General features: G+C 40.3%; 1 protein-coding gene across 1 annotated transcript in view; it reads right to left on the bottom strand.

The window, feature by feature from the left end:
- Window positions 1–20,141: 20,141 nt before the first annotated feature.
- The window catches only part of TTLL5 (tubulin tyrosine ligase like 5), a 414,761-nt gene continuing 408,802 nt past the window's right edge, over window positions 20,142–26,100 (bottom strand). Inside the window, exon 33 of the mRNA XM_073242102.1 lies at window positions 20,142–20,221. Coding sequence (XP_073098203.1) covers window positions 20,157–20,221 — 65 coding nt within the window. The 3' untranslated portion in view covers window positions 20,142–20,156. The remainder of the gene's footprint in view (window positions 20,222–26,100) is intronic.

Genomic DNA, 26,100 nt, shown 5'->3' on the forward strand with positions numbered 1-26,100 from the left:
AAAATACAGTATCGGACATGAAACATACAATGGAGGGATTTAAAAGTATATTAGACCATGTAGAGGAGATGGTAAATGAAATAGAAATCAGAGAACAAGAAAACAAAGAAGCCGAGTAACAGAGAGAAAAAAGGATCTCTAGGAAGGGAAGAATGATAAGAGAACTATCTGACTAATTCAAACAAAACAATATTCACGTAATAGGGGTACCAGAAGGATAAGAGAGAGGAAAAGGGATGGAAAGTCTCTTTAAGGAAATAATTGTTGAAAACTTCCCTAATCTGGGAAGGAACTAGACACTCAGGTCATGGAAGCACAGAGATCCCCTAACAAAGGAACCCCAGCAAGACAACACCAAGACATATAATAATTAAAATGGTTGAAAAAGTGTTGAAAGCAGCCAGAGACAGAAAAAAGATTGCTTATAAAGGAAAGCCCATCAGGCTATCAGCAGACTTCTCAACAGAAACTCTTCAGACCAGAAGGGAGTGTCATGATGTATTTAATGTACTGAAACAGAAGAACCTCTAACCAAGAATCTTCTACTCTGCAAGACTATCATTTAAATTTGAAGCAGTGATTAAACAATTTCCAGATAAACAAAAGTTGAATGAATTGCCACCACTAAGCCAGTCTTATATGACATGTTAAAGAGACTGCTGTAGATGGAAATAACCTGAAGGCTAAAATAGCTTTTACCAGTGAAAATAAACCCACACTAAAGGTAGTAGACCAACTAACTGCACACAAGGATGAAATTAAAACAAAACAAAAGAAGTAAAATAAACTATACACAAAATTAGTGAAGGGATACATAAAAAATGCAGATTATGACATCTAATATGAAAAGTGTGAAGGAGGTAGAAGGAAAAAAGTACGTTTAGATTGTTCGAAATAAAGAATTCACCAATTTTTTTATTAAGGTATTATTGACATACACTCTTATGAAGGTTTCACATGAAAAAACAACGGGGTTACTGCATTCACCATTATTATCGAGTCCCCCCCATGCCCCATTGCAGTCACTGTCCATCAGTGTGGTAAGATGCCACAGAGAGTAATCAGCAATTTAAGATAGACTATTATGTAGTAAAGAAGCTATCCTTGAACGTTTGGTAACCATAAAACTAAAACCTACAATAAATACACACACATACACAAAAATCAATATACAGAAATCAATTATTTCTATACACTAATAATGAACTACCAGAAGGAAAAATAAATTAAGAAAAAACTCTCCTTTACAGTTACATCAAAAAGAATAAAATACCTAGGAATAAATTTAACAAAGGAGGTGAAAAACCTGTACATCAACAAGTATAAGATAGTAAGGAAAGAAATGAAGAAGAATAGAAAGATATTCTGTGCTCATGGACTGGAAGATTAAATATTCTTTTTTTTTTTAAGAGGGCATCTCTCATATTTATTGATCAAATGGTTGTTAACAATAATAAAATACTGTATGGGGGGTCAGTGCTCAATGCACAATCATTAATCCATCTCAAGCCTAATTCTCGTCAGTCTCCAATCTTCTGAAGCATAACGAACAAGTTCTTACATGGTGAACGAATTCTTACATAGTGAATAAGTTCTTACATGGTGAACAGTACAAGGGCATTCATCACAGAAACTTTCGGGTTTGATCACGCATTATGAACTATAAACAATCAGGTCAAATATGAATATTCATTTGATTCTTATACTTGATTTATATGTGAATCCCACATTTCTACCTTTATTATTATTATTTTTTTTATTTTTAATAAAATGCTGAAGTGGTAGGTAGATGCAAGATAAAGGTAGAAAACATAGTTTAGTGTTGTAAGAGAGCACTTGCAGATGATCAGGTGTGTACCTGTAGACTATGTGCTAATCCGAGCTAGACAAGGGCAATAAAACATCCACGGATGCAGAAGATTTCTCTCAAAACAGGGGGGGTGAGGTTCTCAGCCTCACCACTGTTGATCCCCAATTTCTCACCTGATGGCCCCCCTGCGACTGTGCCTGTCTTAGGTTGTTCCTCCCTTGAGGAATCTTACCCGTCTCTGGCTAACCAGTCATCTTCCGGGGCCATACAGGGAGATGTAAAGTTGGTAAGTGAGAGAGAAGCCATATTGTTTGAAAAGGTTAGCTTTTTACCTCTTTGCAGATTTATGCCCTGTGGCTTCTGTGCCCAGCATTTGTCTTGAGGTATCTTTAACACTTGGAGGAATTATGATACTCGGTAAATTCAACATGAGGCACGAATTCTATTTAAGGGTTGTAATAAGGAAGGAAGAAGAAAAGCTATAGAGGTAGCAGATGGAAGAAAACATGGTAGGATTGATTATTTCTTTGACTTATCTTCTTGTAGAGTAACTTAAGCATGTATAGGTTTTAAACTACTAACTAAATTGTGCACACACATTAACATAATAGGAATACAGTTACATAACCAAAGCAGATCTATAATTACCAGCCATCTCCAGTGAAGCCAAGAAAACCAGTTAGGCACCCTAGGCATTTGTGAAAATTTGTCTATGATATGATGGATATTGTCCAACTGTACTTGAAGAGTCTGAGAGAAATCAGACAAATTAAAACAACCCATTCCTGGGAACTGTTCACATCCTATATGCTCTTTTAACCGTAGATTATCTGTAGTCGTAAGATTTTGGAGCACTACAACTTGCACTTCTCCTAATTCTTGGTTGAGTTCCAACAGTATAGATCCAGTCAAATTTGTTGTTTTACTGTATGCACAGGCCAGCTTAGATATCTCCTTCTTCATTCCAGTGGCAAGTCCAGGAAACAGTGGGATGGATGCAGCTACAACTGCAGCATCGCCTGGATCTTTGTGGAGGTTTTTTGATGATCATCTTCTGGTATGAGTCTTCCAGAGAGTGCTGATGTTGGAAGTTCTTCTTCATATCACATCTTAGTTCATTTTTTTTGTAGCCAAATTAGGCTTTGATCTTCTGTATAAACACAAACAGACCCTTTGCCCACACTTTGATATGCCCTTTATACCATTGTTTAGAACTCATTGGAGGTCACCACACAGGAACTGCTTTTTTTTTTTAAGAGAAAGGAATATTATCAGAAAAGTGTACCTCCATAGCCGATCATCTGGCACCCTTTAAGTGATCAAAATTAAGGATATTTAAAGCATGCGTTAATCGTTGATTTACCATTAGTTTTATCCTATCACGGAGTAATCCCCCATTTCTTTCTTTCTTTCTTTTTTTTAAATCTTTAATCTACACTTACATGAAGAATATTATGTTTACTAGGCTCTCCCCTATACCAGGTCCCCCCTATAAACCACTTTACAGTCACTGTCCATCAGCACAGCAAAATGTTGTAGAATCACTACTTGTCTTCTCTGTGTTGTACAGCCCTCCCCTTTCTCCCTCCCCGCCTATGCATGCTAATCTTAATACCCCCTTTCCTCCCCCCCCCTTATCCCTCCCTACCCACCCATCCTCCCCAGTTCCTTTCCCTTTGGTACCTGTTAGTCCATTTTTGGGTTCTATAATTCCGCTGCTGTTTTGTTCCTTCAGTTTTTCCTTTGTTCTTATACTCCACAGATGAGTGAAATCATTTGGTATTTCTCTTTCTCTGCTTGGCTTGTTTCACTGAGCATAATACCCTCCAGCTCCATCCATGTTGCTGCAAATGGTAGGATTTTCCCTCTTCTTATGGCTGAGTAGTATTCCATTGTGTATATGTACCACATCTTCTTTATCCATTCATCTACCGATGGACATTTAGGTTGCTTCCAATTCTTGGCTATTGTAAATAGTGCTGCGATAAACATAGGGGTGCATCTGTCTTTCTCAAACTTGATTGCTGCATTCTTAGGGTAAATTCCTAGGAGTGGAATTCCTGGGTCAAATGGTAGGTCTGTTTTGAGCATTTTGATGATCCTCCATACTGCTTTCCACAATGGTTGAACTAATTTACATTCCCACCAGCAGTGTAGGAGGGTTCCCCTTTCTCCACAGCCTCGCCAACATTTGTTGTTGTTTGTCTTTTGGATGACAGCCATCCTTACTGGTGTGAGGTGATATCTCATTGTGGTTTTAATTTGCATTTTTCTGATGACAAGCGATGTGGAGCATCTTTTCATGTGTCTGTTGGCCATCTGTATTTCTTTTTTGGAGAACTGTCTGTTCAGTTCCTCTGCCCATTTTTTAATTGGATTATTTGTTTTTTGTTTGTTGAGGCGTGTGAGCTCTTTATATATTTTGGATGTCAAGCCTTTATTGGATCTGTCATTTACAAATATATTCTCCCATACTGTAGGGTTCCTTTTTGTTCTATTGATGGTGTCTTTTGCTGTACAGAAGCTTTTCAGCTTAATATAGTCCCACTTGTTCATTTTTGCTGTTGCTTTCCTTGTCCGGGGAGATATGTTCAAGAAGAGGTCACTCATGTTTATGTCTAAAAGGTTTTTGCCTATGTTTTTTTCTAAGAGTTTTATGGTTTCATGACTTACATTCAGGTCTTTGATCCATTTTGAATTTACTTTTGTGTATGGGGTTATACAATGGTCCAGTTTCATTCTCCTACATGTAGCTGTCCAGTTTTGCCAGCACCATCTGTTGAAGAGACTGTCATTTTGCCATTGTATGCCCATGGCTCCTTTATCAAATATTAATTGACCATATATGTTTGGGTTAATTTCTGGAGTCTCTAATCTGTTCCACTGGTCTGTGGCTCTGTTCTTGTGCCAGTACCAAATTATCTTGATTACTATGGCTTTGAAGTAGAGCTTGAAGTTGGGGAGTGAGATCCCCCCTACTTTATTCTTCTTTTTCAGGATTACTTTGGCTATTTGGGGTCTTTGGTGTTTCCGTATGAATTTTTGAATTATTTGCTCCAGTTCATTGAAGAATGTTGCTGGTAATTTGAGAGGGATTGCATCAAATCTGTGTATTGCTTTGGGCAGGATGGCCATTTTGATGATATTAATTCTTCCTAGCCATGAGCATGGGATGAGTTTCCACTTGTTAGTGTCCCCTTTAGTTTCTCTTAAGAGTGACTTGTAGTTTTCAGAGTATAGGTCTTTCACTTCTTTGGTTAGGTTTATTCCTAGGTATTTTATTCTTTTGATACAATTGTGAATGGAATTGTTTTCCTGATTTCTCTTTCTATTGGTTCATTGTTAGTGTATAGGAAAGCTACAGATTTCTGTGTGTTAATTTTGTATCCTGCAACTTTGCTGTATTCCGATATCAGTTCTAGTAGTTTTGGAGTGGAGTCTTTAGGGTTTTTTATGTACAATATCATATCATCTGCAAATAGTGACAGTTTAACTTCTTCTTTACCAATCTGGATTCCTTGTATTTCCTTGTTTTGTCTGATTGCCATGGCTAGGACCTCCAGCACTATGTTAAATAACAGGGGGGGAGAGTGGGCATCCCTGTCTAGTTCCCGATCTCAGAGGAAATGCTTTCAGCTTCTCGCTGTTCAGTATAATGTTGGCTGTGGGTTTATCACATATGGCCTTTATTATGTTGAGGTACTTGCCCTCTATTCCCATTTTGCTGAGACTTTTTATCATGAATGGATGTTGAATTTTGTCAAATGCTTTTTCAGCATCTATGGAGATGATCATGTGGTTTTTGTCTTTCTTTTTGTTGATGTGGTGGATGATGTTGATGGATTTTCGAATGTTGTACCATCCTTGCATCCCTGGGATGAATCCCACTTGGTCATGGTGTATGATCCTTTTGATATACTGTTGAATTCTGTTTGCTAATATTTTATTGAGTATTTTTGCATCTATATTCATCAGGGATATTGGTCTGTAATTTTCTTTTTTGGTGGGGTCTTTGCCTGGTTTTGGTATTAGGGTGATGTTGGCTTCATAGAATGAGTTTGGGAGTATTCTCTCCTCTTCTATTTTTTGGAACACTTTAAGGAGAATGGGTATTATGTCTTCTCTGTGTGTCTGATAAAATTCCCAGGTAAATCCGTCCGGCCCCGGGGTTTTGTTCTTGGGTAGTTTTTTGATTACCATTTCAATTTCTTTGCTCATAATTGGTTTGTTTAACTTTTGTGTTTCTTCCTTGGTCAGTCTTGGGAGGTTGTATTTTTCTAGGAAGTTGTCCATTTCTTCTAGGTTTTCCAGCTTGTTGGCATATAAGTTTTCATAGTAGTCTTTAATAATTCTTTGTATTTCTGTGGAGTGTGTCGTGATTTTTCCATTCTCATTTCTGATTCTGTTGATTTGTGTTGATTCTCTTTTTCTCTTAGTAAGTTTGGCTAGAGGCTTATCTATTTTGTTTATTTTCTCAAAGAACCAGCTCTTGGTTTCATTGATTTTTGCTATTGTTTTATTCTTCTCAATTTTGTTTATTTCTTCTCTGATCTTTATTATGTCCCTCCTTCTGCTGACTTTAGGCCTCATTTGTTCTTCTTTTTCCAGTTTCGATAATTGTGATGTTAGACTATTCATTTGGGATTGTTCTTCCTTCTTCACGTGCCTGGATCGCTATATACTTTCCTCTTAAGACTGCTTTCGCTGCGTCCCACAGAAGTTGGGGCTTTGTGTTGTTGTTGTCATTTGTTTCTATATATTCCTTGATCTCTATTTTGATTTGTTCATTGATCCATTGATTATTTAGAAGCATGTTGTTAAGCCTCCATATGTTTGTGAGCCTTTTTGTTTTCTTTGTAGAATTTATTTCTAGTTTTATACCTTTGTGGTCTGAAAAATTGGTTGGTAGAATTTCAATATTTTGGAATTTACCGAGGCTCTTTTTGTGAGCTAGTATGTGGTCTATTCTGGAGAATGTTCCATGTGCACTTGAGAAGAATGTATATCCTGTTGCTTTTGGATGTAGAGTTCTATAGATGTCTATTAGGTCCATCTGTTCTAGTGTCTTGTTCAGTGCCTGTGTGTCCTTACTTATTTTCTGCCCAGTGGATCTATCCTTTGGGGTGAGTGGTGTGTTGAAGTCTCCTACAATGAATGCATTGCAGTCTATTTCCGTCTTTAGTTCTGTTAGTGTTTGTTTCACATATGCTGGTGCTCCTGTGTTGGGTGCATATATATTTAGAATGGTTATATCCTCTTGTTGGACTGAGCCCTTTACAATTATGTAGTGTCCTTCTTTATCTCGTGTTGCTTTCTTTGTTTTGAAGTCTATTTTGTCTGATACTAGTACTGCAACCCCTGCTTTCTTCTCACTGTTGTTTGCCTGAAATACGTTTTTCCATCCCTTGACTTTTAGTCTGTGCATGTCTTTGGGTTTGAGGTGAGTTTCTTGTAAGCAGCATATAGATGGGTCTTGCTTTTTTATCCATTCTATTACTCTGTGTCTTTTGATTGGTGCATTAAGTCCATTTACATTTAGGGTGACTATTGAGAGATATGTACTTATTGCCATTGCAGGCTTTAGATTCGTGGTTACCAAAGGTTCAAGGTTAGCCTCTTTCGTATCTTACTGCCTAACTTAGCTTGCTTATTGAGCTGTTATGTACACTGTCTGGAGATTCTTTCCTTCTCTCCCTTCTTATTCCTCCTCCTCCATTCTTCATATGTTGTGTGTTTTGTTCTGTGCTCTTTTTAGGGGTGCTCCCATCTAGAGCAGTCCCTGTAAGATGCCCTGTAGAGGTGGTTTGTGGGAAGCAAATTCCCTCAGCTTTTGCTTGTCTGGGAATTGTTTAATCCCGCCATCATATTTAAATGGTAGTTGTGCTGGATACAGTATCCTTGGTTCAAGGCCCTTCTGTTTCATTGCATTAAATATATCATGCCATTCTCTTCTGGCCTGTAGGGTTTCTGTCGAGAAGTCTGATGTTAGCCTGATGGGTTTTCCTTTATAGGTGACCTTTTTCTCTCTAGCTGCCTTTAAAACTCTTTCCTTGTCCTTGATCCTTGCCATTTTAATTATTATGTGTCTTGGTGTTGTCCTCCTTGTATCCTTTCTGTTGGGGGTTCTGTGTATTTCCGTGGTCTGTTCGATTATTTCCTCCCCCAGTTTGGGGCAGTTTTCAGCAATTATTTCTCCAAAGAGACTTTCTATCCCTTTTCCTCTTTCTTCTTCTTCTGGTACCCCTATAATACGAATATTATTCCTTTTGGATTGGTCACATAGTTCTCTTAGTAATGCTTTGTTCCTGGAGATCCTTTTATCTCTCTCTATGTCAGCTTCTATACGTTCCTGTTCTCTGGTTTCTATTCCTTCAATGGCCTCTTGCATCTTATCCATTCTGCTTATAAATCCTTCCAGGGTTTGTTTCACTTCTGTGATCTCCTTCCTGACATCTGTGATCTCCCTCCAGACTTCATCCCATTGCTCTTGCATTTTTCTCTGCATCTCATCCCATTGCTCTTGCATTTTTTCTCTGCATCTCCGTCAGCATGTTCATGATTTTTATTTTGAATTCTTTTTCAGGAAGACTGGTTAGGTCTGTCTCCTTCTCAGGTGTTGTCTCTGTGATCTTTGTCTGCCTGTAGTTTTGCCTTTTCATGGTGATAGAGATAGTTTGCAGAGCTGGTACGAGTGACATCTGGAAGAGCTTTCCTTCTTGTTGGTTTGTGGCCTTCCTCTCCTGGGAGAATAGCGACCTCTAGTGGCTTGTGCTGGGCTGCTGTGCTCAGACAGGGCTTCTGCTTCCTGCCCGGCTGCTATGTAGTTTATCTCCGCTGTTGCTGTGGGTGTGGCCTAGGCTCGGGCTGCTGCTTCAAAATGGTGGAGCCCCGTTGGTGGGGGAGAGGCCGGCAGGCTATGTATCTCTGTAAGGGGCCTCTGTGCTCCCTGCTGCCCAGGGGGTTAGAGTGCCCAGAGATCCCCAGATTCCCTGCCTCTGGACTAAGTGTCCTGCCCTGCCCCTTTAAGACTTCCAAAAAGCACTCTCCAAACCAAAACAACAACAGCAACAACTAAAGAAAAAAAATTTTAATAAATAATTTTTTTAAAAAAAGGAAAAACACACGATTTTCTTTGTCCTCAGGCACCAGTTTCAGGCACCCACTCACCGGTCTTGCTTCCCTGTTTCCCTAGTATTAGGGTCCCTGTCCTTTTAAGACTTCCAAAAAGCACTCGCCAAAAAAAAAAAGGCCGCTCCTGTTTCTTTGTTCTCCAGCGTCGGCCTCAGGCACCCGCTCACCGGTCCTGCCGCCCTGTTTCCCTAGTAGTCAGGACCCCACACATGCACTGTGTCTGTGCTCTTGTCTGGATGGCTGGGGCTGGCTGTTCAGCAGTCCTGGGTTCCCTCCCTGCTGACTCCTCTCCTCCCACTTGGAGCTGGGGGGAGGGGCACTCGGGTCCCACCAGGCCAGGGCTTGTATCTTACCCCCTTCATGAGGTGCTGGGATCTCGCGGTGTGGATGTGGTCTGGATGTTGTCCTGTGTCCTCTGGTCTCTATTTTTGGAAGAGTTGTCTTTGTTATATTTTCATAGATAAATGTGGTTTTGGGAGGAGATTGCTGCTGCTCTACTCACGCCGCCATCTTGGCTCCCTATGTCCATGAGATTTTTGCCTATGTTTTTTTCTAATAGTTTTATGGTTTCATGACTTACATTCAGGTCTTTGATCCATTTTGAGTTTAGTTTTGTGTATGTCGTTAGACAGTGATCCAGTTTCATTCTCTTACATGTAGCTGTCCAGTTTTGCCAGCACCATCTGTTGAAGAGACTGTCATTTCGCCATTGTATGTCCATGGCTCCTTTATCAAATGTTAATTGACCATATATGTTTGGGTTAATTTCTGGAATCTCTAATCTGTTCCACTGTTCTGTGGCTCTGTTCTTGTTGCAGTACCAAATTGTCTTGATTACTATGGCTTTGTAGTAGAGCTTGAAGTTGGGGAGTGAGATCCCCCCACTTTATTCTTCCTTCTCAGGATTGAGTTGGCTATTCAGGGTCTTTAACGGTTCCATATGAATTTTTGAACTATTTGTTCCAGTTCATTGAAGAATGCTGTTGGTAATTTGAAAGGGATTGCATCAAATCTGTATATTGCTTTGGGCAGGATGGCCATTTTGATGATATTAATTCTTCCTAGCCATGAGCATGGGATGAGTTTCCATTTTTTAGTGGCCTCTTTAATTTCGTGATGAGAACTTTTTTGTTTTTCGTGATAAGAACTTTGAAGATTTACTCTTAGCAACTTTCAAACATCAATTTAATTACTATTAATTGTATTTGCATTATTAATTATAGTTGCCATGCTCTACATTATATCTCCATGATTTACATTATAACTGAAAGTTTTACCCTCTTCACCCATTTTGCCCTCCCCCTCAACCATGCCTGTGGCAACTGCTGTTCTGTTCTCTGTATCCATGAGCTTTGGTTTTTTTGTTTGTTTAGTTTCCACATATAATGAGATAATACACTATTTGTCTTTCTCTGATTTATCTTATGCAGCATAATGTCCTTAAAGTCCATCCATGTTGTTGCAAATGGCAAGATTTCATTTTTTATGACAGAATAACATTCCAGTATATATATACTACATTTTCTTTATCCATACATCCACTGATGGTCCTCTAGGTTTCCATGTCTTGGATATGGTAAATAATGCTGCAGTGAACATAGGGGTGCATATATCTTTTAGAATTAGTGTTTTCATTTTCTTTGGATAAATACCCAGAAGTGGACTTGCTAGATTTTATAGTTCTCTTTTTAATTTGAGGAAACTCCATACTGTTTTCCATGTGGCTGTACCAATTTACATTTTTGCCAACAGTGCACAAGAGTTCCTTTATCTACACATCATTGCCAGCATTTGTTAACTCTCCTCTTTTTGGTAATTGCTGTGCCAACAGGTGTAAGGTAATATCTCATTGCGGTTTTGATTTGCATTTTCCTGATGATTAGTGATGCTGAACGTCTTTTCATGTACCTGTTGGCCATCTGTATGTTGTCTTTGGAAAAATGGCTATACAGATCCTCTGCTCATTTTTTCATTGGTTGTTTGGGTATTTTTTGCTATTGAGTTGTATAAGTTCTTTATATATTTTGACTATTAACCCCTTCTAGGTATATGATTTGCAAATGTTTTCTCACATTTAGTAGGGTGCCTTTTCACTTTGTTGATGGCTTCCTTCGCTGTGTAGGAGCTTTTCATTTGATGAATCCCACTTGTTCATTTTTTGTTTTTGTTCTCTTTGCTTCTGCTATGAAATCCAAAAAAAATCATTGCTAAGACTGATGTCAAGTAGATTACCACCTAAGTTTTCTTTTAGGAGTTTTATGGTTTCAGGTCATACATTCAAGTCGTTACCTCATTTTCAGTTAATTTTTGTGTAGTGTAAAAAAATGGTCCAGTTTCATTCTTTTTCATGTAGCTGTCCAGTTTTCCCAGAACCACTTATTGAATAGACTGTCTTTCCCTTTGTATATTCTTGTCTCCTTCGTCATAAATTAATTGACATATATGAGTGGGTTTATTCCTGGGCTCTATATTCTGTTCCATTGCCAATACCATATTATTTTGATTACTAAAGCTTTGTTATATAATTTGAAATCAGGGCTTGTGATACAACTTTGTTCTTTCTCAAGACTGATTTGGTCATTCAGAGTTTTTAATGGTTTTACACAAATGTTAGGATTGTTTGTCCTGTTTCTGTGAAAAATGCCAATGGAATTTTTTTTTTTTTTTTTTTTTGAGAGGGCATCTCTCATATTTATTGATCAAATGGTTGTTAACAACAATAAAATTCAGTATAGGGGGGTCAATGCTCAATGTACAATCATTAATCCATCTCAAGCCTAATTCTCGTCAGTCTCCAATCTTCTGAAGCATAACGAACAAGTTCTTACATGGTGAACGAATTCTTACAGAGTGAATAAATTCTTACATGGTGAACAGTACAAGGGCAGTCATCACAGAAACTTTCGGTTTTGATCATGCAATATGACCTATAAACCATCAGGTCAAATATGAATATTCATTTGATTTTTGTACTTGATTTATATGTTGATCCCACATTTCTCCTATTATTATTATTATTTTTATTTTTAATAAAATGCTGAAGTGGTAGGTAGATGCAAGATAAAGGTAGAAAACATAGTTTAGTGCTGTAAGAAGGCAAATGTAGATGATCAGATGATCAGGTGTGTGCCTATGGACTAAGTATTAATCCAGGCTAGACAAGGGCAGCAAAACATCCACGGATGCAGAAGATTTCTCTCAAAACAGGGGGGGTGAGGTTCTGAGCCTCACCTCTGTTGATCCCCAAATTCTCACCTGATGGCCCCCCTGCGACTGTGCCTGTCTTAGGTTGTTCCTCCCTTGAGGAATCTTACCCGTCTCTGGCTAACCAGTCATCTTCCGGGGCCATACAGGGAAATGTAAAGTTGGTAAGTGAGAGAGAAGCCATATTGTTTGCAAAGGTTAGCTTTTTACTTCTTTGCAGATTTATGCCCTGTGGCTTCTATGCCCAGCACTTGTCTCGAGGTATCTTTACCACCTGGAGGAATTATGATACTCGGTAAATTCGATATGAGGCACGAATTCTATTTAAAGTTTGTAATTAGGAAGGAAGAAGAAAAGCTATAGATGTAGCATATGAAGGAAACTTGGGAGGATTGATTATTTCTTTGACATATCTTCTTGTATAGTACCTTAAGTATGTATAGGTTTTAAACTACTAACTAATTTGCACACACATATTGACATAATAGGAATACGGTGACATAAACAAAGCAAATCTATAATTACCAGCCATCTCCAGTGAAGCCAAGAAAACCATTTAGGCACCCTAGGCATTTGTGAAAATTTATCTATGATATGATGGATATTTTCCAACTGTACTTGAACCATCAGACAAATTAAAGCAGCCCATTTCTGGGATCTGTTCACATACCATATGTTCTTTTAACCATAGATAGTCTATAGTCATGAGATTTTGGGGTGCTACAACTTGCACCCCTCCCAACTCCTGGTTGAGTTCCAACAGACAGATCCGGTCAAATTCGTTGTCTCACTGTATGCACATGCCAGCCTAGACATCTCCCTCCTCCTTCTCATGGCAAGTCCAGGAGATGGTGGGCTGGATGCAGCCACAACCGCAGCATCGTCCGGATCCCTGTGGAGGCTTTTTGATAATCATCCCCCGGCACGAGTCCTCCAGAGAGTGCTGATGCCGGAAGCTCCTCCTCATATCGTATCTTAGTTCATTTTCTGGGTATCCAAGCTAGGCCTTGATCTTCTGCGTAGAAACAAACAGACCCTTTGCCCACACTTTGACATGCCCTCTATACCACTGTGCAGAACTCATTGGAGGTCAGCACACAGTAACTGCTTTTTTTTTTTTTTTAATTAAGAGAAAGGAATATTATCAGAAAAGAGTACCTCCATAGCTGATCATCTGACACCCTTTAAGTGATCAACATTAAGGATATTTAAAGCATGCGTTGATCTTTGATTTACCAATAGTTTTATCCTGTTAAGGAGTAATCCCCCTTTTCTTTCTTTCTTTCTTTTTTTTTTTTTTTAAATTTTTAATCTACACTTACCTGAAGAATACTATGTTTACTATGCTCTCCCCTATATCAGGTCCCCCCTAACAACCACATTACGGTTACTGTCCATCAGCTTAGCAAAATGTTGTAGAGTCACTACTTGTCCTCTCTGTGTTGTGCAGCCCACCCTCCCCTTTCTCCCTCCCCCCCATGCATGCTAATCTTAATACCCCCCTTCTTCTTCCCCCCCCTTATCCCTCCCTGCCCACCCATCCTCCCCAGTTCCTTTCCCTTTGGTACCTGTTAGTCCATTTTTGGGTTCTGTAATTCTGCTGCTGTTTTGTTCCTTCAGTTTTTCCTTTGTTCCTATACTCCTCAGATGAGTGAAATCATTTGGTATTTCTCTTTCTCCGCTTGGCTTATTTCACTGAGCATAATACTCTCCAGCTCCATCCATGTTGCTGCAAATGGTTGGATTTTTCCACTTCTTATGGCTGAGTAGTATTCCATTGTGTATATGTACCACATCTTCTTTATCCATTCATCTACAGATGGACATTTAGGTTGCTTCCAATTCTTGGCTATTGTAAATAGTGCTGCGATAAACATAGGAGTGCATCTGTCTTTCTCAAACTTGATTGCTGCGTTCTTAGGGTAAATTCCTAGGAGTGGAATTCCTGGGTCAAATGGTAGGTCTGTTTTGAGCATTTTGATGCACCTCCATACTGCTTTCCACAATGGTTGAAATAATTTACATTCCCACCAGCAGTGTAGGAGGGTTCCCCTTTCTCCACAGCCTCGCCAACATTTGTTGTTGTTTGTCTTTTGGATGGCAGCTATCCTTACTGGTGTGAGGTGATACCTCATTGTAGTTTTAATTTGCATTTCTCTGATAATTAGCGATGTGGAGCATCTTTTCATGTGTCTCTTGGCCATCTGTATTTCTTTTTTGGAGAACTGTCTGTTCAGTTCCTCTGCCCATTTTTTAATTGGGTTATTTGTTTTTTGTTTGTTGAGGCGTGTGAGCTCTTTATATATTCTGGACGTCAAGCCTTTATCAGATCTGTCATTTTCAAATATATTCTCCCATACTGTAGGGTTCCTTTTTGTTCTATTGATGGTGTCTTTCGCTGTACAGAAGCTTTTCAGCTTAATGTAGTCCCACTTGCTCATTTTTGCTGTTGTTTTCCTTGCCCGGGGAGATATGTTCAAGAAGAGATCACTCATGTTTATGTCTAAGAGGTTTTTGCCTATGTTTTTTTCCAAGAGTTTAATGGTTTCGTGACTTACATTCAGGTCTTTGATCCATTTTGAGTTTACCTTTGTATATGGGGTTAGACAATGGTCCAGTTTCATTCTCCTACATGTAGCTGTCCAGTTTTGCCAGCACCATCTGTTGAAGAGACTGTCATTTTGCCATTGTATGTCCATGGCTCCTTTATCAAATATTAATTGACCATATATGTTTGGGTTAATTTCTGGGGTCTCTAATCTGTTCCACTGGTCTGTGGCTCTGTTCTTGTGCCAGTACCAAATTGTCTTGATTACTATGGCTTTGTAGTAGAGCTTGAAGTTGGGGAGTGAGATCCCCCCTACTTTATTCTTCTTTTTCAGGATTGCTTTGGCTATTCGGGGTCTTTGGTGTTTCCATATGAATTTTTGAATTATTTGTTCCAATTCATTGAAGAATGTTGCTGGTAATTTGAGAGGGATTGCATCAAATTTGTATATTGCTTTTGGCAGGATGGCCATTTTGACGATATTAATTCTTCCTAGCCATGAGCATGGGATGAGTTTCCATTTATTAGTGTCCCCTTTAATTTCTCTTAAGAGTGACTTGTAGTTTTCAGAGTATAAGTCTTTCACTTCCTTGGTTAGGTTTATTCCTAGGTATTTTATTCTTTTTGATGCAATGGTGAATGGAATTGTTTTCCTGATTTCTCTTTCTATTGATTCGTTGTTAGTGTATAGGAAAGCTACAGATTTCTGTGTGTTGATTTTGTATCCTGCAACTTTGCTGTATTCCGATATCAGTTCTAGTAGTTTTGGAGTGGAGTCTTTAGGGTTTTTTATGTACAGTATCATATCATCTGCAAATAGTGACAGTTTAACTTCTTCTTTACCAATCTGGATTCCTTGTATTTCTTTGTTTTGTCTGATTGCCGTGGCTAGGACCTCCAGTACTATGTTAAATAACAGTGGGGAGAGTGGGCATCCCTGTCTGGTTCCCGATCTCAGTGGAAATGCTTTCAGCTTCTCGCTGTTCAGTATAATGCTGGCTGTGGGTTTATCATATATGGCCTTTATTATGTTGAGGTACTTGCCCTCTATTCCCATTTCGCTGAGACTTTTTATCATGAATGGATGTTGAATTTTGTCAAATGCTTTTTCAGCATCTATGGAGATGATCATGTGGTTTTTGTCTTTCTTTTTGTTGATGTGGTGGATGATGTTGATGGATTTTCGAATGTTGTACCATCCTTGCATCCCTGGGATGAACCCCACTTGGTCATGGTGTATGATCCTTTTGATATACTGTTGAATTCTGTTTGCTAATATTTTATTGAGTATTTTTGCATCTACGTTCATCAGGGATATTGGTCTGTAATTTTCTTTTTTGGTGGGGTCTTTGCCTGGTTTTGGTATTAGGGTGATGTTGGCTTCATAGAATGAGTTTGGGAGTATTCCCTCTTCTTCTATTTTGTGGAACACTTTAAGGAGAATGGGTATTATGTCTTCTCTGTGTGTCTGATAAAATTCCGAGGTAAATCCGTCCGGCCCCGGGGTTTTGTTCTTGGGTAGTTTTTTGATTACTGTTTCAATTTCTTTGCTCATAATTGGTTTGTTTAACTTTTGTGTTTCTTCCTTGGTCAGTCTTGGGAGGTTGTATTTTTCTAGGAAGTTGTCCATTTCTTCTAGGTTTTCCAGCTTGTTGGCATATAGGTTTTCATAGTAGTCTTTAATAATTCTTTGTATTTCTGTGGAGTCTGTCGTGATTTTTCCATTCTCATTTCTGATTATGTTGATTTGTGTTGACTCTCTTTTTCTCTTAATAAGTTGGGCTAGAGGCTTATCTATTTTGTTTATTTTCTCAAAGAACCAGCTCTTGGTTTCGTTGATTTTTGCTATTGTTTTATTCTTCTCAATTTTGTTTATTTCTTCTCTGATCTTTATTATGTCCCTCCTTCTGCTGACTTTAGGCCTCATTTGTTCTTCTTTTTCCAGTTTTAATAATTGTGATGTTAGACTATTCATTTGGGATTGTTCTTCCTTCTTCAAGTGTGCCTGGATTGCTATATACTTTCCTCTTAAGACTGCTTTCGCTGCATCCCACAGAAGTTGGGGCTTAGTGTTGTTGTTGTCATTTGTTTCTATATATTCCTTGATCTCTATTTTGATTTGTTCATTGATCCATTGATTATTTAGTAGCATGTTGTTAAGCCTCCATGTGTTTGTGAGCCTTTTTGTTTTCTTTGTAGAATTTATTTCTACTTTCATACCTTTGTGGTCTGAAAAATTGGTTGGTAGAATTTCAATATTGTGGAATTTACTGAGGCTCTTTTTGTGAGCTAGTATGTGGTCTATTCTGGAGAATGTTCCATGTGCACTTGAGAAGAATGTATATCCTGTTGCTTTTGGATGTAAAGTTCTATAGATGTCTATTAGGTCCATCTGTTCTAGTGTGTTGTTCAGTGCCTGTGTGTCTTTACTTATTTTCTGCCCGGTGGATCTATCCTTTGGGGTGAGTGGTGTGTTGAAGTCTCCTACAATGAATGCATTGCAGTCTATTTCCCTCTTTAGTTCTGTTAGTATTTGCTTCACATATGCTGGTGCTCCTGTATTGGGTGCATATATATTTAGAATGGTTATATCCTCTTGTTGGACTAAGCCCTTTATCATTATGTAGTGGCCTTCTTTATCTCTTGTTACTTTCTTTGTTTTGAAGTCTATTTTGTCTGATATTAGTACTGCAACCCCTGCTTTCTTCTCACTGTTGTTTGCCTGAAATATGTTTTTCCATCCCTTGACTTTTAGTCTATGCTTATCTTTGGGTTTAAGGTGAGTTTCTTGTAAGCAGCATATAGATGGGTCTTGCTTTTTTATCCATTCTATTACTCTATGTCTTTTGATTGGTGCATTAAGTCCATTTACATTTAGGGTGACTATTGAAAGATATGTACTTATTGCCATTGCAGGCTTTAGATTCGTGGTTACCAAAGGTTCAAGGTTAGCTTCTTTAGTATCTTACTGCCTAACTTAGCTCGCTTATTGAGCTGTTATATACACTGTCTGGAGAGTCTTTTCTTCTCTCCCTTCTTATTCCTCCTCCTCCCTTCTTCATATGTTGTGTGTTTTGTTCTGTGCTCTTTTTAGGGGTGCTCCCATCTAGAGCAGTCCCTGTAGGATGCCCTGTAGAGGTGGTTTGTGGGAAGCAAATTCCCTCAGCTTTTGCTTGTCTGGGAATTGTTTGATCCCACCATCATATTTAAATGATAGTCGTGCTGGATACAGTATCCTTGGTTCAAGGCCCTTCTGTTTCATTGCATTAAGTATATCATGCCATTCTCTTCTGGCCTGTAGGGTTTCTGTTGAGAAGTCTGATGTTAGCCTGATTGGTTTTCCTTTATAGGTGACCTTTTTCTCTCTAGCTGCCTTTAAAACTCTTTCCTTGTCCTTGATCCTTGCCATTTTAATTATTATGTGTCTTGGTGTTGTCCTCCTTGGATCCTTTCTGTTGGGGGTTCTGTATAATTCCATGGTCTGTTCGATTATTTCCTCCCCCAGTTTGGGGAAGTTTTCAGCAATTATTTCTTCAAAGACCCTTTCTATCCCTTTTCCTCTTTCTTCCTCTTCTGGTATCCCTATAATACGAATGTTTTTCCTTTTGTATTGGTCACATATTTCTCTTAGTGTTGTTTCATTCCTGGAGATCCTTTTATCTCTCTCTATGTCAGCTTCTATACGTTCCTGTTCTCTGGCTTCTATTCCTTCAATGGCCTCTTGCATCTTATCCATTCTGCTTATAAATCCTTCCAGGGATTGTTTCACTTCTGTGATCTCTTTCCTGACATCTGTGATCTCCTTCCGGACTTCATCCCACTGCTCTTGCATTTTTCTCTGCATCTCATCCCACTGCTCTTGCATTTTTCTCTGCATCTCATCCCATTGCTCTTGCATTTTTTTCTGCATCTCTGTCAGCATGTTCATGATTTTTATTTTGAATTCTTTTTCAGGAGGACTAGTTAGGTCTGTCTCCTTCTCAGGTGTTGTCTCTGTGATCTTTGTCTGCCTGTAGTTTTGCCTTTTCATGGTGATAGAGATAGTCTGCAGAGCTGGTACAAGTGACCGCTGGAAGAGCTTCCCTTCTTGTTGGTTTGTAGCCTTTTCCTGGGAGAATAGCGACCTCTAGTGGCTTGTGCTGGGCAGCTGTGCGCCGACAGGGCTTCTGCTTCCTGCCCAGTTGCTTTGGGGTTTATCTCCACTGTTGCTGTGGGCTTGGCCTGGCTGGGGCTGTTCCTCCAAAATGGTGGAGCCCCGTTAGAGGGGGAGCAGCCAGGAGACTATTTATCTCCGTAAGGGGCCTCTGTGCTCCCTGCTGCCCAGGGGGTTAGAGTGCCCAGAGATCCCCAGATTCCCTGCTTCTGGTCTAAGTGACCTGTCCTGCCCCTTTAAGATTTCCAAAAAGCACTCTCCAAACCAAAACAACAACAGCAACAATGAGAGAGGGAACAGAAAGGAAAAAAAAAAGAAAAAACACGCGATTTTTTTTTTTTTTTTTCCTCAGGTGCCGGTCCCAGGCACCCGCGCACTGGTCCTGCTGCCCTGTCTCCCTAGCACCAGGGTCCCTGTCCTTTCAAGGCTTCCAAAAAGCACCCACCCACCGGTCCCGCAGGGAAGGAACGCTCAATATTCTTTGTCCTCAGGCACTGGTCCCACGCACCCGCTCACCAGTCCTGCCGCCCTGCCTCCCTAGCACCGGGGTCCCTGTCCCTTCAAGGCTTCCAAAAAGCACTTGGCAAAAAGAGAGAAAAAAAAGGGGAAAAACGCGCGATTTCTTCCGTCCTCAGGTGCTGGTCTCAGGCACCCACCCACCGGTCCCACAGGGAAAAATGCGGGATATTCTTTGTCCTCAGGTGCCGGTCCCAGGCACCCGCTCACCAGTCCCGCCGCCCTGCCTCCCTAGCACCGGGGTCCCTGTCCCTTTTAGGCTTCCAAAAAGCACTCGCAGAAAAGAGAAAAAAAAAAGGGGAAAAACGCGCGATTTCCTCTGTCCTCAAGTGCCGGTCTCAGGCACCCGCCCACCGGTCCCGCAGGGAAAAACGGGGGATATTCTTTGTCCTCAGGCGCCGGTCCCAGCCACCCGCTCACCAGTCCCGCCACCGTGCCTCCCTAGCACTGGGGTCCCCGTCCCTTCAAGGCTTCCAAAAAGCGCTTGCCATAAAGAGAAAAAAAAAAAGGGGAAAAACGCGCGACCTCCTCCGTCCTCAGGCACCGGTCTCAGGCACCCGCCCCCAGGTCTCGCAGGGAGAAACGCGGGATATTCTTTGTCCTCCGGCGCTGTTCCCAGGCACCTCCTCACCGGTCCCGCCACCCTGCCTCCCCAGCAACGGGGGCCCGTCCCTCTAAGGCTTCCAAAAAGCGCTCGCCAAAAAAAAAAACTGCTCCGGTTTCTCTCCACCCGCCGGGAGCCGGGGGGAGGGGCGCTCGGGTCCCGCCGGGCTGGGGCTTGTATCTTACCCCCTTCACAAGGCGCTGGGTTCTTGCAGGTGTGGATGTGGTCTGGATGTTGTCCTGTGTCCTGTGGTCTCTATTTTAGGAAGATTTTTCTTTGTTATATTTTCATAGCTCTATGTGTTTTTGGGAGGAGATTTCCACTGCTCTACTCACGCCGCCATCTTGGCTTCCGCCTCCCCCAATGGAATTTTGATAAGGATTATACTGAATCTGTAGATTGCTTGGGTAGTTTGAACATTTTAAGAATATTAATTCTGAACAGGGAGCCAAGATGGTGGTGTGAGTAGAGCAGCAGAAATCTCCTCCCAAAACCACATTTATCTATGAAAATATAACAAAGACAACTCTTCCGAAAATAGAGACCAGAGGACACAGGACAACATCCAGACCACATCCACACCGCGAGATCCCAGCACCTCATGAAGGAGGTAAGATACAAGCCCTGGCCTGGTGGGACCCGAGTGCCCCTCCCCTCAGCTCCAAGTGGGAGGAGAGGAGTCAGCAGGGAGGGAACCCAGGACTGCTGAACAGCCAGCCCCAGCCATCCAGACAAGAGCACAGACACAGTGCATGCGTGGGGTCCTGACTACTAGGGAAACAGGGCGGCAGGACCGGTGAGCGGGTGCCTGAGGCCGACGCCGGAGAACAAAGAAATAGGAGCGGCCTTTTTTTTTTTTTTTTTTTTTTTTTTGGCGAGTGCTTTTTGGAAGTCTTAAAAGGACAGGGACCCTAATACTTGGGAAACAGGGAAGCAAGACCGGTGAGTGGGTGCCTGAAACTGGTGCCTGAGGACAAAGAAAATCGTTCGTTTTTCCTTTTTTTTAAAAAATTATTTATTAAAAGTTTTTTTCTTTAGTTGTTGCTGTTGTTGTTTTGGTTTGGAGAGTGCTTTTTGGAAGTCTTAAAGGGGCAGGGCAGGACACTTAGTCCAGAGGCAGGGAATCTGGGGATCTCTGGGCACTCTAACCCCCTGGGCAGCAGGGAGCACAGAGGCCCCTTACAGAGATACATAGCCTGCCGGCCTCTCCCCCACCAACGGAGCTCCACCATTTTGAAGCAGCAGCCCGAGCCTAGGCCACACCCACAGCAACAGCGGAGATAAACTACATAGCAGCCGGGCAGGAAGCAGAAGCCCTGTCTGAGCACAGCAGCCCAGCACAAGCCACTAGAGGTCGCTATTCTCCCAGGAGAGGAAGGCCACAAACCAACAAGAAGGAAAGCTCTTCCAGATGTCACTCGTACCAGCTCTGCAAACTATCTCTATCACCATGAAAAGGCAAAACTACAGGCAGACAAAGATCACAGAGACAACACCTGAGAAGGAGACAGACCTAACCAGTCTTCCTGAAAAAGAATTCAAAATAAAAATCATGAACATGCTGACGGAGATGCAGAGAAAAAATGCAAGAGCAATGGGATGAGATGCAGAGAAAATGCAAGAGCAATGGGATGAAGTCTGGAGGGAGATCACAGATGTCAGGAAGGAGATCACAGAAGTGAAACAAACCCTGGAAGGATTTATAAGCAGAATGGATAAGATGCAAGAGGCCATTGAAGGAATAGAAACCAGAGAACAGGAACGTATAGAAGCTGACATAGAGAGAGATAAAAGGATCTCCAGGAACAAAGCAATACTAAGAGAACTATGTGACCAATCCAAAAGGAATAATATTCGTATTATAGGGGTACCAGAAGAAGAAGAAAGAGGAAAAGGGATAGAAAGTCTCTTTGGAGAAATAATTGCTGAAAACTGCCCCAAACTGGGGGAGGAAATAATCGAACAGACCACGGAAATACACAGAACCCCCAACAGAAAGGATACAAGGAGGACAACACCAAGACACATAATAATTAAAATGGCAAGGATCAAGGACAAGGAAAGAGTTTTAAAGGCAGCTAGAGAGAAAAAGGTCACCTATAAAGGAAAACCCATCAGGCTAACATCAGACTTCTCGACAGAAACCCTACAGGCCAGAAGAGAATGGCATGATATATTTAATGCAATGAAACAGAAGGGCCTTGAACCAAGGATACTGTATCCAGCACAACTACCATTTAAATATGATGGCGGGATTAAACAATTCCCAGACAAGCAAAAGCTGAGGGAATTTGCTTCCCACAAACCACCTCTACAGGGCATCTTACAGGGACTGCTCTAGATGGGAGCACCCCTAAAAAGAGCACAGAACAAAACACACAACATATGAAGAATGGAGGAGGAGGAATAAGAAGGGAGAGAAGGAAAGAATCTCCAGACAGTGTACATAACAGCTCAATAAGCAAGCTAAGTTAGGCAGTAAGATACGAAAGAGGCTAACCTTGAACCTTTGGTAACCACGAATCTAAAGCCTGCAATGGCAATAAGTACATATCTCTCAATAGTCACCCTAAATGTAAATGGACTTAATGCACCGATCAAAAGACACAGAGTAATAGAATGGATAAAAAAGCAAGACCCATCTATATGCTGCTTACAAGAAACTCACCTCAAACCCAAAGACATGCACAGACTAAAAGTCAAGGGATGGAAAAACGTATTTCAGGCAAACAACAGTGAGAAGAAAGCAGGGGTTGCAGTACTAGTATCAGACAAAATAGACTTCAAAACAAAGAAAGCAACACGAGATAAAGAAGGACACTACATAATTGTAAAGGGCTCGGTCCAACAAGAGGATATAACCATTCTAAATATATATGCACCCAACACAGGAGCACCAGCATATGTGAAACAAACACTAACAGAACTAAAGACGGAAATAGACTGCAATGCATTCATTGTAGGAGACTTCAACACACCACTCACCCCAAAGGATAGATCCACTGGGCAGAAAATAAGTAAGGACACACAGGCACTGAACAAGACACTAGAACAGATGGACCTAATAGACATCTATAGAACTCTACATCCAAAAGCAACAGGATATACATTCTTCTCAAGTGCACATGGAACATTCTCCAGAATAGACCACATACTAGCTCACAAAAAGAGCCTCAGTAAATTCCAAAATATTGAAATTCTACCAACCAATTTTTCAGACCACAAAGGTATAAAACTAGAAATAAATTCTACAAAGAAAACAAAAAGGCTCACAAACATATGGAGGCTTAACAACATGCTTCTAAATAATCAATGGATCAATGAACAAATCAAAATAGAGATCAAGGAATATATAGAAACAAATGACAACAACAACACAAAGCCCCAACTTCTGTGGGACGCAGCAAAAGCAGTCTTAAGAGGAAAGTATATAGCGATCCAGGCACGTGAAGAAGGAAGAACAATCCCAAATGAATAGTCTAACATCACAATTATCGAAACTGGAAAAAGAAGAACAAATGAGGCCTAAAGTCAGCAGAAGGAGGGACATAATTAAGATCAGAGAAGAAATAAACAAAATTGAGAAGAATAAAACAATAGCAAAAATCAATGAAACCAAGAGCTGGTTCTTTGAGAAAATAAACAAAATAGATAAGCCTCTAGCCAAACTTACTAAGAGAAAAAGAGAATCAACACAAATCAACAGAATCAGAAATGAGAATGGAAAAATCACGACACACTCCACAGAAATACAAAGAATTATTAAAGACTACTATGAAAACTTATATGCCAACAAGCTGGAAAACCTAGAAGAAATGGACAACTTCCTAGAAAAATACAACCTCCCAAGACTGACCAAGGAAGAAACACAAAAGTTAAACAAACCAATTATGAGCAAAGAAATTGAAACAGTAATCAAAAAACTACCCAAGAACAAAACCCCGGGGCCGGACGGATTTACCTGGGAATTTTATCAGACACACAGAGAAGACATAATACCCATTCTCCTTAAAGTGTTCCAAAAAATAGAAGAGGAGAGAATACTCCCAAACTCATTCTATGAAGCCAACATCACCCTAATACCAAAACCAGGCAAAGACCCCACCAAAAAAGAAAATTACAGACCAATATCCCTGATGAATATAGATGCAAAAATACTCAATAAAATATTAGCAAACAGAATTCAACAGTATATCAAAAGGATCATACACCATGACCAAGTGGGATTCATCCCAGGGATGCAAGGATGGTACAACATTCGAAAATCCATCAACATCATCCACCACATCAACAAAAAGAAAGACAAAAACCACATGATCATCTCCATAGATGCTGAAAAAGCATTTGACAAAATTCAACATCCATTCATGATAAAAAGTCTCAGCAAAATGGGAATAGAGGGCAAGTACCTCAACATAATAAAGGCCATATATGATAAACCCACAGCCAACATTATACTGAACAGCGAGAAGCTGAAAGCATTTCCTCTGAGATCGGGAACTAGACAGGGATGCCCACTCTCCCCCCCTGTTATTTAACATAGTGCTGGAGGTCCTAGCCATGGCAATCAGACAAAACAAGGAAATACAAGGAATCCAGATTGGTAAAGAAGAAGTTAAACTGTCACTATTTGCAGATGATATGATATTGTACATAAAAAACCCTAAAGACTCCACTCCAAAACTACTAGAACTGATATCGGAATACAGCAAAGTTGCAGGATACAAAATTAACACACAGAAATCTGTAGCTTTCCTATACACTAACAATGAACCAATAGAAAGAGAAATCAGGAAAACAATTCCATTCACAATTGTATCAAAAGAATAAAATACCTAGGAATAAACCTAACCAAAGAAGTGAAAGACCTATACTCTGAAAACTACAAGTCACTCTTAAGAGAAACTAAAGGGGACACTAACAAGTGGAAACTCATCCCATGCTCATGGCTAGGAAGAATTAATATCATCAAAATGGCCATCCTGCCCAAAGCAATACACAGATTTGATGCAATCCCTCTCAAATTACCAGCAACATTCTTCAATGAACTGGAGCAAATAATTCAAAAATTCATACGGAAACACCAAAGACCCCAAATAGCCAAAGTAATCCTGAAAAAGAAGAATAAAGTAGGGGGGATCTCACTCCCCAACTTCAAGCTCTACTTCAAAGCCATAGTAATCAAGATAATTTGGTACTGGCACAAGAACAGAGCCACAGACCAGTGGAACAGATTAGAGACTCCAGAAATTAACCCAAACATATATGGTCAATTAATATTTGATAAAGGAGCCATGGGCATACAATGGCAAAATGACAGTCTCTTCAACAGATGGTGCTGGCAAAACTGGACAGCTACATGTAGGAGAATGAAACTGGACCATTGTATAACCCCATACACAAAAGTAAATTCAAAATGGATCAAAGACCTGAATGTAAGTCATGAAACCATAAAACTCTTAGAAAAAAACATAGGCAAAAACCTTTTAGACATAAACATGAGTGACCTCTTCTTGAACATATCTCCCCGGACAAGGAAAGCAACAGCAAAAATGAACAAGTGGGACTATATTAAGCTGAAAAGCTTCTGTACAGCAAAAGACACCATCAATAGAACAAAAAGGAACCCTACAGTATGGGAGAATATATTTGTAAATGACAGATCCAATAAAGGCTTGACATCCAAAATATATAAAGAGCTCACACGCCTCAACAAACAAAAAACAAATAATCCAATTAAAAAATGGGCAGAGGAACTGAACAGACAGTTCTCCAAAAAAGAAATACAGATGGCCAACAGACACATGAAAAGATGCTCCACATCGCTTGTCATCAGAAAAATGCAAATTAAAACCACAATGAGATATCACCTCACACCAGTAAGGATGGCTGTCATCCAAAAGACAAACAACAACAAATGTTGGCGAGGCTGTGGAGAAAGGGGAACCCTCCTACACTGCTGGTGGGAATGTAAATTAGTTCAACCATTGTGGAAAGCAGTATGGAGGATCATCAAAATGCTCAAAACAGACCTACCATTTGACCCAGGAATTCCACTCCTAGGAATTTACCCTAAGAATGCAGCAATCAAGTTTGAGAAAGACAGATGCACCCCTATGTTTATCGCAGCACTA

The sequence above is a fragment of the Manis javanica genome, chromosome 8, assembly GCF_040802235.1.
Source record: "Manis javanica isolate MJ-LG chromosome 8, MJ_LKY, whole genome shotgun sequence".
Taxonomy (NCBI): domain Eukaryota; kingdom Metazoa; phylum Chordata; class Mammalia; order Pholidota; family Manidae; genus Manis; species Manis javanica.